Here is a 12,851-nt window from a genome sequence, read left to right as displayed (position 1 = left end):
GTGGGTACCTCTACCTCGTTCAGGTCAGGATTCAGTGAGAATACCTGGAAAGTGATAAGCACGGTGCCTGGCACGTGGTAAGCAGAAAAAGTTGCTATTCTAATTGTTATCCTTACTATTATTTATATTATAACAACTAGAGGCCCGTTGCACGAAGAGATTCGAGCAGTAGGCCTTCCTTCTCTTGGCTTCCAGCACCATTTTTCCTCTGGCACCCAGGACCCAGGCCTTTGCTCCAGCCAGAGTCTGCTGCCTATGCTGTAGACTCAGGTCAGAGTCTGCCTTCTCTGTCTTTCTGCAGGCTCCGGAATGTGCAGTCTTTATCTTTGCAGTGGCCAGAGTGCTGCTCCTGTAGATCCCTTCACCTCCCACCCTCCCTCTCATAGCAGGCGTCCTACCACACCTGGCCACTGCACCTGGAGCAGCTAGGCAGCCACTATCTTTCTCCTGATTTGCATATTCCCTCCTGATTGGCTGGTGTGTATAGCGTAGTGATGGTTAATTTGCATGTTTCTCTTTTACTAGTGTAGATTACCCTTAGTTTTCTGAAGATTTGTTTAGTGAAAACTTAACATTATAAATTTTGTTTTTATTCTAAAGAAAATGTATATGGAAGTTAAATTTCTTATCTTCCTGTTTTGGCCACATTATGTTTCAGGAATGCGTGTAGTCTTTTCACATGCATTATTGAATGTAATCCTTGCCACAACCCTGGGCAGTAGGTATGTTCTCCCCCATGTTACAGGGTAGGAAACACAAGCTCAAAAGGGACAAGAAACTGGCCAAAGATCAAAGATATGAAGTGCCAAAATTTTAACCCAGGCCTTCTGACCTGAGATTTTCCAGACCATAGTTAAACTTACAATGAAAGAGAAATATGTATCTCCTTTAAATAATTTTACTTGTCCTGAACTTCCTAAAAGCTCCACATTCACCAGTTGGCAACCAGCATTCTACAGTGAGCAAGAATTCTACAGTGCCTGTCCCATTTACTTATTACCAGCATGGATTCTTACTGTTATCCCCCAAGGGTTTCTAATTCATTTCTGTCCTTCATTATTGTGTGGATCAACCGTCTGATTTAGCCAGGGGCTCACCCCTGAGTCCTTATGACATGCTTTCATCAGTTTTTATTTTCCCAAAACAACTCATTTTTAAATTAGTTGTTCTTTTTTTCCTAATTAAAAGCTACAGATTACATATTTCAACAGCATTTGCCCACAACTGCTTCCTAACTTGATCTTTACATAAATACCTGTCTGGAACACCACTAGACCTTGGGTGAACTTTATAGAAGCTCAAAGAAAGATACAGTCACAGGAAAAAATACTGCTGAATCTGCTACAGAGCTAGTTTGATGTGATTTAGGGAAATTACAGGGAAACATAAAGGAAAAAAACATACAAGACAATTTCACTTTGTTGTTTTATATATGTTTACTTTTAGTTTATTATACAAGAAGTTGCCCAAATCTCCATATAAAAGGCCAGGGGCCATCACGACCAAAACAACTGGATTGATAATCGAACAGGCTGTGTGGGGTGACCAAACCAGCAGGGGGGTTAGGGAGGGATGACCAAGCAACTGAACTGCAGGCTGTGTGGGGTGACCAGGCTGGCAGAGGGGGCAGTGAGGGGTGATCAGGTCAGCTGGGGGGGGGGGGGAGGGGAGGGAAGAGTTGGGGGCAACCAGGCTGGCAGGGAGGGCAGTTAGGAGTGATCAGGCAGATGAGTGGTTAGGAGCCAGCCGTCCAGGATTGTGAGAGGGATGTCCGACTAACTGCCAGTTAGTAGGACATCTCTCGAGGGTTCCTGATTGGAGAGGGTGCAGGCTGGGCTAAGAGGACCCTCCCTGCCCCCCGCCCCATGCACAAATTTCATGCACCGGGCCTCTAGTCACTTGTAAGAAGCATAGGCTCTCCTCCTGCCTTATTGTGATGGAAGATTCCTGACAGCCAAGCAGGCAGATGGTCAGGCGATAGTGATGTGGCTACATGAGCCAGACCACTTACTCCTTAGGCAAGAAATGGCTTTTTCGTGCAAAAGAGTCAAGAACGGAGAACAGCAGCCTGCCTCGGAGAGCTGTTTTACAGACGAGGCAGTGATGTGGTACGCAAACCGGATCTTCCATTGTTTAGGTGAGCTAAGATTCCGGAGCATAAAAATGACCCTTCGAAGAACTGGAGGGGGAAAATTGCTCGACAGCCCTTTGTTGACTTAGATCTCTGTATTTAGACACAGTCTGTGCTTCCAGACTCCGGATCTCTTATCAGGGAAGGTGCTTACTTCTGGTTGCCGAACCCGTGGCAGCCCGGGCAGTGTTGGGAAAGGCAGACCTGCGCCGAGGGGCACTGCAGGCTTCAGAGCTGGAGGTCACGGGGATGGAGAAGTCCAGCTGATGAAAGGGGAAGGGGCGAGACGTAGGTACGTGCTGCTCTCCCATCTCCCACACACCAGAAAGACTGCTGCTGACATTGTGGAGGCCCAGACCCATGGCAGGGAAACGGGAGTCTGCAGCTTCTCAAACTAACCCCAAAACCAGCACCTAAGAACTACGCTAGTCCACAGCCACACTGGCAAATTAACACCATTTGGGCTTTTTAACTCTCCAGAGCATTCTTCAGGCCCTTGGAGACTATTAACGCAGTGCTCAGGGGACCTTACAGCGGCCCACAGTCCGTGAGCTCAGCTCTTTGCAATCAATGTCCTCTCTTTTCTTCCCTGTACCCTCCCCAAAGGAATCTGATTTCCCCAAATATCAGAGCAAGAGGCCTGATGCCGAATCTTTCACGGGAACATATGCATTCGGAAATGGAAAAAGACAAGAGGTGGACATGCCTTTCAGAGAAAGACCTCTCCAGTCTTTTCTGTGAGCCCTTTGATATCTAGTACAAGGAGGCTGGGCGGAAAACCGGGATCCTCAGCCTGAGATCCCCCATAAGCCCGCCTTGCTTTCCCTTTCTCTCACTTTCCCAAGTGTCCATCAAGACCATGGGCGCTGTCAGCACGGGGCAAGTCACCTGTGACTCTTTCACTCCAGCCACATGAGACATTCCCGGCCCACCAGAAACCACCGTCTGAGGATGATGCACCTGTGGGCAAAATAAGCCCCAAAGCACAACTCATAGGTTTCAACCGTATCTCACCCAAAGGTAGACTTGGAGGTATCAGACAGGCTTTTCCTTTATTTTTGCATAAGTGCAATCAGGGTATAAACCACTTCTTTCATTTATCATGACAAATACTTTTCTATGGTTTTCAAAACTGTTCCTTTTCATCGTGTGTGTGTGTGTGTGTGTGTGTGTGTGTGTGTTCTGCTTCTGACATGGGCTGTGGTTCCTTTGACACTATACACCAACAGTGGTGGATGGAAGAGTAATGAACTTTAAATAAACCAGCAAAATCTGAAAATAGCTCTCTTGTCCACGTAATGTTGCAGAGACAGAAAAAAGAATGAAGCAGAGGATAAAGGTCAGGAAAGCAAAAGTAGAAGAAAGATGCTTAGCATAATCTGTAGCAAACAGTCTTAAAATTTCAAAATGGAGTTGATATAACAACAGAGAATTTCAACCCAGAAACAAATCACATAACTGTCTAGATGTCCACTTCTATGTATGTAATTTATGTAAAAGTACCAATTAGTAACTGCTAAAACTTTCCCTATGTTCATCAATTAATAAAATACACAAAATCAATGCCCCAAATAATATACTAAAAAATTAGAATAAACTTCATATTCTGCCTTAGGTTTAAAATATGAAATCCACTAAAAAAAAAATCTGGGTATAGCTCAGTGGTTATTGTTGACCTATAAATCAAGAGGTCATGGTTCCATCCCCGGTCAGGGCACATGCCTGGATGGTGGGCTTGATCCCCAGTGTGAGGCATGTGGGAGGCAGCCGATCAATGATCTCCTTCATCACTGATGTTTCTATCTCTCTGTCCCTCTCCTTTCCTCTCTCTGAAATCAATAAAATGTTAAAACAAACAAACAACTCATGTTAAAAACAAAAACAACAAAAAATCCTACTTGTGATTATATTATCTCATCTGTTCTAGTGTTATTGTAAGTGACAATGATGAAATTATCAAACACAAGCCAAACACCAATGATAGTATCTAGGAGAACAATTCACCATCTAAACTCCATGTCCATGCCCTAAACGGTTTGGCTCAGTGGATAGAACGTCGGCCTGTGGACTGAAGGGTCCCAAGTTCGATTCTGGTCAAGGGCATGTACCTTGGTTGTGAGCACATCCCCAGCAGGGGGTGTGCAGGAGGCAGCTGATCAATGTTTCTCTCTCATCGATGTTTCTGACTCTCTAATCCTCTCCCTTCCTCTCTGGAAAAAAAAAAAAATCAATAAAATATATTTTAAAAATAAGTAAATAAACTCCAGGTCCACTTGGCTGTGTGTTGAGCTTGGATAAGAGACATAAGTAGTTACTAAACGCTTTGTGGAAACGGAACTTCCACCTGGATGGAGACTGGAGTGCTGATGGCTGTGCAGGAGTCAGCGCTCGGGTGGGACATTCCCCTCGCGCAGGCATCCCTCCCCAGGAAGCCTCTGCAAACAGCCTCTGAGGCTCCTCCCCTCCACCCGCCCTGCAGGCACCATGCCTGGGTCCGAACCTCTTAGGAGCTTTTAAAACATTCTTCCTTCATCTCAGTGTCATGCACACCTCCCTCACCAACAGTCTTAGAGAACCAGCCAGGCTGGGACTGGGAACCTACTGTATCTACCCACAGCAGTATATCTGCACCACAGTAACTTATGCAACACACACGTGCTCATTTTCCTCTTAGCCTTGACTTTCCATTTTAATTTGTTTTCCCTGGTCTACTTTATTGGTAGTACTTTCTACTTTATTGTATATTTTCTTAGAAACCGATTTAAATCCTCTGTACAATGAAACATACATGAATGTCTGCACCACCACACAGACTGGAACAGAGTGCCCAGATGTGTGAGCTGAGTGAGCTTTCTTTGCGGCCACTCTCAGGCTTATAACAGTTAACCGCATCTCCTGTCCATGCTTCTATGACACAACGTGGCACACTGGGCTGTGGTTACATGCCAGGCGTTCTTGGGCAGACTCAGTAGAGGTGCCATAAATGTGTGAAGAGACATTTCGATGCAGATGAGCACAGAGTGATGGTTAACTGTGGGTGTTGCCTTGCCGGAGCTAAGGGATGCCTACAGAGATGGTAAGTGCTGTTTCTGGGTGTGTCTGTGAAGGGTCTTTGGATTGCAGACTGAATAGAGAGGCTGCCCTTACTAATGCAGGTGGGCATTAGACAATCTCTGAGCAGCTGAAAAGATCACAAAGGCAAAGACAAAGAAAAGGCAGATTTGCTTTTTCTTTTTGCCTGAGCTGAGATATCCATCTTCTCCTGCCCTGGGACATGGGTGCTCCTGGGTCTCAGGACTTGGACTAGGACCGGGAGTGACACCACCAGCTTTCCTGGCTCTCCAGCCTGCAGACAGCAGATCGTGACTGCCTCAGCCTCCATGCTCATGTGAACCAAAGCCTAGAATAAAGCTCATCTGATCGATCTATCTACCTGTATCTGTATTTTGTATCCTACTGATTATTTTTCTCTGGAGAACCCTAAATACACATATCATAATGTTTTACTTTAATTTTTATAGTTAAAATTGTTGCTAACTAACCCCAAATCTTCAAAGCACTTGTAGTGATCCTATCTTGGTATCTGAATTACAACTTCAGTTATCAGGATCCTAGATAGCGCCACTCAGATAAACTAATACTTCTCCAAATGGACGTACTAACACAAGACTTAAACAAAAACACAGGAAAAAGAAAACCCCAATCACTTGAGTAAAATAGACATTTCTGTCACCACTGGTTCAGGTAAAACCATTCCCGATATAAAGAAACACATTTTTTTAGAAAAGATATTGACTTTTGTTTTTAAAAAAATACTAACTGCACTACATCTCGGTCCTTGAGCACACAATGCCTTTTTAATCTTCTGTGCGTGAAAATAAGAAGCTCGCACAGAGCTCCTCTGCTGCGTGTCCAAGCACAGTGCTGTCGAGAGGAAAAGCAGGGGTGTGACTGCTGGAGTCGTGAGCTGAACTACCTGCTTCTTCCCGAACCACTACTTGTTAAGTTGAGATAATTGTGGATTCACATGCAGCTGTAAGACATAATACAGAGAAATCCAGCCTACCCTTTGCCCAGCCTCTGCCAATGTCAACCCCTTGCAAAACTACAGAACAACATCAGGTAGAATACTGACACTGATGACAGTCAAGACACAGAGAATTTCCAGCAACCGAGGGATCTCTCCTGGTGCCCTTGATACCCACCCCCACCCACCCCCAGCCCCCCACACACCCCACAACCCCCGCCTCAGCCCCTGGCAACCACCAATTCCTCCTCCATCCCTGTAATGTAAAGACTTCCTTTTCAAGGTAAAATTCACCGAGTGACAAGTGACACAGTGACTGAAGCATCCGGAGTCAGAAACCCACATTCCGGCAACAGGTGAGGAGGATTTTAGGTGCATTTCATTTCCCCAACAGCTGGGAGCCATTGTGCTGAAAATGAAAGCTCCTGGAAGCTAACTGCAGGGTGTTCCTTTAAAGATCAACATGGAAATCTCAGAATTTCAAGCTCAGGTTCAATGTGGCCTTTCAAGTTAATGAAGTTCAAAGTACAGAAGATAATTTTCAAGAACCATGTGAAACACATAAGAAAAAAGAAAAGAAAAAGCAAGCCAAATGACAGGAAGTCTCCGTGAAGCCATTTTAATAGCAGCAGATAGCAGCTGAATGGTCTCCTCACAACCACAGTCAGATGACTTCCTTAACCGCTGTCAGCATTTCCTTTGGTAAAAAAAAAAAGAAAACCCACACTTACCCCGACCACTAATGAGCAGCCTTGATTCTACAACTACTCAGCGTCCAAGGAAAGAGTCACCTGTTACATCAGCAGCAGGGCCAACGTCTTCAGAAGCTGCATGAACTTTCTCTTTCCTATAACTGTCCAAGCACTTGCAGAAAGAGAAACTCTTAACATCACGGGCTTAAATAATCTCATTTGTACATACAGTTATGTCTCACTTCATGGCGGGTCTACATCCCGAGAAACGCATGGTTGGGAGGTCCTGTCATTGTGTGAACATCACAGAGTGCACTCACACTGACCCACATGGGACAGCCCACTGCACACCTAGGCTATGTGGCCTAACCCAGTGATCGGCAAACTCATTAGTCAACAGTCAAATATCAATAGCACAACGATTGAGATTTCTTTTGAGAGCCAAATGTTTTAAACTTAAACTTCTTCTAACGCCACTTCTTCAAAATAGACTCACCCAGGCCGTGCTATTTTGTAACAGAGCCACACTCAAGGGGCCAAAGAGCCGCATGTGGCTCTCGAGCCGCGGTTTGCTGACCACTGCCCTAACTGCACTAAGGCTACACTAAATTTATTTTTAAAATGTTCCTTTTTTCCATAAGTGAAACATATTATAGCTTACTGTAACTTTTTTACTTTATAAACATTTTAATTTTTTTTAACTTTTCAACCCTTGAAACAATGTTTAGCTTAAAAGAGAGCACATTATACAGCTGTCCAAAAATATTTTCTTGATTTATGTCTTTATTCTATAAGCTTTATTTTTAGAGTTAATTTTTTTTTCCCTTGTAACCAGATAATGCACCACCAAACCTTTTGGTGTTTGAGTACAAATCTCTTATGGCACCTGCTGAGGTCTGCAAATGCATCTGCTAAACCCTTCACTGTGAATTTTCTTGGAGGTTCTTCTTTTTTCTCCTGCAGTTTTCTCTTTTCTTGCTTCTTCTTCAGCTATGCATTCCTGTTTCGCTTCCAACAACTCCTCATTAGCCAATTCCTCCAGGAGCTCCTCAATGTCACCCTCATCCGCACCCATGTTCAGGCTGTTTGTTTACCCTCTCAACCACAGCCTTGTTGATTCCTGCAACTACCTCATCCTGGGCAAATCCTTTGAAGTCATGAATGAACCTCTTGAGTGTCTTTCTTCCAGATGCCATTCAAGACTCCTTGGTGACATCACCCTGAACCCAAGCAAGGTTCTTAAGCAAACCCTGAACATCACAGATGTAATCTTCCCAGAACTGCATCAGTGTCTTCTCAGTGTCTCCTTCAGTTTTAGCAACAGCCCGGACAAAGGTCCTCCTCAGGTCGCAGGCCTTGAAAGCTTCTGTAACTCCTCGCTACAATGACTGGGCCCAAAGAGTGATGTTTGGAGGGAAATACACCATTTTGATAGTGAAATGACAGTGGAGTTCTCACTAGGTGGCAGGAATTTTTCTGCTCAGTTAAAATCTTATGAGACCACTGTCATAGAGGTGGTCTGTTGTCGACCAAAACATCGTTATGTGGCACGTGACTGTACTCCTTATACACTATTGTTTACTCTCCAAAACTCCTCATTCCATCTCAATTTCTAGCTAAAAGAAGACCATGTTTCTTTGAGTTGAGTTTTGTGTGTGGTATTTTTTAAAATGAACATCACAGCAGGTATAACAAGCAGTAAGTAGTGTGTTTATGTTAGAATAAGGGGAATTCCAGTAAGGTTGTTGGCAAAAAGCAAGTGCAGTCCTAACAACAGCAACTAGAACAAAATATAACTTATAAAAGGATACACTAGAACCCAAACAGTGATTAGAAATAAACCTAAGAAAGGATGTACAATAACTTTATGGAAAAAAATTTTTTTTTAAATGTCCTACATAACTTTAGAAAAGATTATGCACAGGGTGTGGCTCTGTTAGTCCTGCCCCAAATGAAATCAATGAAATTCCAATAAAATCTCCAGGGGATTTTTCACAGAACTCAAAAGAGTAACCCCACAGTGTATAAAATAGAAGTCATAAAAATCTAATGGTAAATGAATATAACAAATTATAGAAGGATCCTCCAATATCTTTATATAACTAGAGGCCCTATGCATGAAATTCATGCAAGAGTAGGCCTTCACAGGCCCTGCAGCCTCGGCCCCATAGCCCTGGCTTCGTCTGGAAGGTCGTTTGCTGTCCGGTCTAATTTGCATAATATGCTTTTATTATTATAGATAATCTTAAGTATACAAAATAGATACCGACATGGATTCATATGTACTAATACTGTTACTTATACTTAAAAAGCATGCATAGGAATCTATAATAATAAAAGTATAATATGCTAATTAGACTGTGACAGCAGAACAGCGGAATGACGGTCCAAATGACCTTCTGGGCAACCTTCCGGACAAAGCCAGGGCAGCTGCTGCGGATGTGAGGGGTGCACCCCCTTGCAAGAATTTCATACATCAGGCCTCTAGTGATAACCATAAAATTCTATCAAATTCAAAATAGTAGTTACTGAAGGGAATGGGATCAGAGGGGTATAAACTATAATTTCAGTTTTATTTGTAATCTCTTATTTCTTAAACTGGGTGATGGATACAGAGATGTTTATTATATTGTTCCCCAGTCTGTAAACTCTGTTTGTATGTCTTAAATACTCCATAAAAAAAAAAAAAAGAATGACTTTTATTTGAGAACCATGTTATGACATGACCTAGCAAACACAATCTAATAAACTACATCAGCACCATCTAGTTAAAATCATGGATTACTAGGCTATACAAGAATCAGGATTTCTGGGAGGGAGGTCATGTGACTCTAATGCACAGACTCATTTTGGAACTCTTGCTAACCATTAATCCATCAATAAATTCGGTTCCAATCTGACGATGAGATACTTACGTGCTCACGATTGCCTAATCACTTTCCAATTGTAGCAGATGTCTACAATGTGGCCTCTAATTTGAGAGCAAAACCGTACACATTTTAAAGTAGTGCATCCTTTACTATAGACGCCCCACCCCCTTAAAAGGTAAAACACGTAAAAAATTAGAAATATCTTATAAAGTAATCACATCAAATGATTCCATAGCAGAGCATAATTCATACACAAACTCTAAGGGAATATGCCATAGCAAAATTCCACTGAAGAGGAATTATTCTGACATCTTAAACAACACGAATCTGCGGAACGCATCAACTGGAAAAGACTCACTCACCGGGGCTTTCCACTCTCTTGTAGTGGTAGGGGTTGATGCACACCTCCTTCTGCTTGGAGCCGAAAGGGAACTCGCAGCATTCCAGTGGTTTCAGTTCGTGGTGGCTCTGGAGGTCGGGCCAGCGCCACACGCGGCAGTAGATGACGTGGGGCAGTCCCTTGCGGTGGGAGACCTGCAGCCTGCCGTCCAGAGAGCGGGGGATGGTGACACAGTTACTGGGCTGCCCCGGGCAGCTCAGGGCCTTCTCCAGTTCCTCCATGGCCCCTTTCTTTTTCTTCAGCTTTTTCACCAAAGCGTCCACAGCTTTCTCCGCCCATTTTTCTTCCTCGTCGCCCTGCTTCCACCCAAGAAGTCTCTTCACGGCTGGACTTGTGAAGGAAAACAAGCTTGTCACGTTCATGGTGATGGCACCGGTGAGAAGACGCTCCTTGTGTATGGTAAAATTCGGGAGCCTCCAGATGCAAGAGGCCCAGAGGGGGGGATTTCCCTTTATTTACATAGGACTCTCCTTAGCTTCTCGGTCTTGAGGTGCTGAAAAGTAGACAGGACCATTCCTAGGGTCTCCAAAGGTAAGCCAGAGTCAGTACCTAGAACAGAAAAAAGAAAAGAGAATGTTTAAAATCATCTCTACCACAAGCCACAAGTTATTAAAGAATTACTATGGGCCACGTACAATGTTAAGTGCTTTTATGTATTACCTATGTAATTCTCATGTAAAAACCCTAACCTCCAACATCACTATTATTTGGAGAGGAAATAATGAAGGTTAAGGGAGATGATGAGGGTGGGGTCACATCTGACAAGGATGGTGGCTTTACAAGAAGAAGGGAGAGTATCCTTCTCTCCCCCATGCCCTGAGGGAAGGCCATGTGAGGACACAGAGGGAAGGCAGCCACCTGCAAGCCCAGAAGAGAAAACCAGAAACCACATTGGCTGGGACCTTGATCTTGGAGTTCCCAGCTTCCAGAATTGTGACAAATAAATTTCTGTTGTTTAAACCACTCATCTGTAGGACAGTAAGGCCTCAGGTAACGTACTCGATTAGGTTCTGCGACTTCAAGCGAAGCAATGTATAAGGAATCCGATTTTTACCATAGGCTAACTGACACAAACAAGAGTGTGTATGGCATCTCATCAACGTTATAGCAAAACACTGAACAAAATGATGTCGTTCAAGGACCTGCTGCACTTTGTTATGGCAGCCCAAGCAGACTAATACACAGCATTTAATCCTTTAAATAACCGTTTCAGCTGGGTAATAAAAGCACTGTCATCTTACAGATGAATAAACTGAGACACAGCTTAAAAACTGTGGCCAGCGTGGCTCAGTTGTTGAGCACTGACCTATGAACCAGGCCACAGTTGGATTCCCAGTCAGGGCACATGCCGGGGCTGGTGGGCTCGAACCCCAGTAGGGGAAGTGCAGGAGGCAGCCAATCGATGATTCTCAATGGTTAAGTGTTGACCTATGAACCAGGAGGTCATAGTTTGATTTTGGTGGTGGCACATGCTGGGGTTTTCGGCTAGATTCCCCAATGGAGGGCATGCAGGAGGCAGCCAATTCATGATTCTCACTCATCATTGATGTTACTTTTACCCTCTCCCTTCCTCTCTGAAATCAATAAAAATATCTACACTAATAAAAGAGAAATATGCAAATTGACCATACCTTCATGATGCCCACCAGCCAATCAGGAGTATGCAAATTAACCCAACAAAGATGGCAGGTTAATTTGCATACACAGGCCCCGAGCAGTTGGGGGTGGGGCGGGATGCTTGCATCGTCGCCATGGCAATGACATAGGCATGCTGTACCACCCCAACTGCTCCTAGCCTCTGGGCAGGTGGGAAGGTGGAAAGGTGGCTCCAGCCAGAGTGAAGGCGGTGCCAGCAACCAAGGGAAGAAAGGCCCATTCTTGCTCGAATCTCCATGCATCAGGCCTAGGATATTTCTTAAAAAGCAACCAAGATGCTCAGGACCAGAGTGACCAAGATATTAGAGAAAAAGAAAAAAAACAATGAAGTGGGCCCAACATTCTTCATTGCTTTTCTTTTCAAGGCATTTGCAAAGTCTATTCTATAAGTAGCAAGAAGCCTACTAGCTATACTAAAAGAGGCTAAAGACCCAAGCAGAGATTTCAGTAATCTTGTGGTAGAGACAAAAAATAAAAATAAAAAACTGGCGTTGAAGGCCTGCTAAGAATAAGAAGGAGGCCTGGTGAATGCACTAGGCTTTTAGTTCAGACCCATAAGGGCAAAATTGACATGGACCAGTTTTTATAGTAAAACACAACTTAGAATCATCTTAATACTAAAATGGATCAAGGTGATGAGAAAAGAGAAGACTGACAGAGGCAGTATTTGTAGATAATGGCCAAGGCTTTTCCAAAACTGACAATAGATATCTAGCCACAGATTCATGAAGCCCTATAAATCCCCAGAAGGATAAATACAATGAAATAACATCCTTAGCATGCCAAATGTACATAAAGAGCTGATAACTCAGAATTCTATACTTAGTAGAAAAAAAATCATGCAAAGAAATTATTGTGAAATAAAAATGTTTTCCAACAAACAAAATCTGAGAAAACTGGCTTCCAGCAGGAACTCGTCAGGCAGAAGGAAAAAGTTCCTAGAAAGAAACAAGGAGCTGCGGGAAGGAATGAAGAGTTCCAGAGGGTAAATAAGGGTAAGTCTAAATTAATACTGATGTCACAAAACAATAATAGGAATCGCTTTGCTATTTAAAACATACAATTAAGATATATA

At 43.5% G+C, this 12,851-nt stretch overlaps 1 protein-coding gene across 1 annotated transcript in view; it reads right to left on the bottom strand.

Moving 5' to 3' along the window:
* SMAD1 (SMAD family member 1) overlaps window positions 1-12,851 on the bottom strand; it is a 72,115-nt gene that overhangs the window by 31,471 nt on the left and 27,793 nt on the right. Inside the window, exon 2 of the mRNA XM_084884281.1 lies at window positions 10,083-10,669. Within this exon, the coding sequence (XP_084740407.1) occupies window positions 10,083-10,482 (400 nt within the window). The 5' untranslated portion in view covers window positions 10,483-10,669. The remainder of the gene's footprint in view (window positions 1-10,082; window positions 10,670-12,851) is intronic.

This window comes from Pipistrellus hanaki (assembly GCF_964339955.1).
Source record: "Pipistrellus hanaki genome assembly, chromosome: 5".
NCBI classification, from domain to species: Eukaryota; Metazoa; Chordata; class Mammalia; order Chiroptera; family Vespertilionidae; genus Pipistrellus; species Pipistrellus hanaki.
The sequence above is the reverse complement of the archived record's forward strand: the minus strand, read 5'-3'. Positions and strand labels throughout refer to the sequence as shown.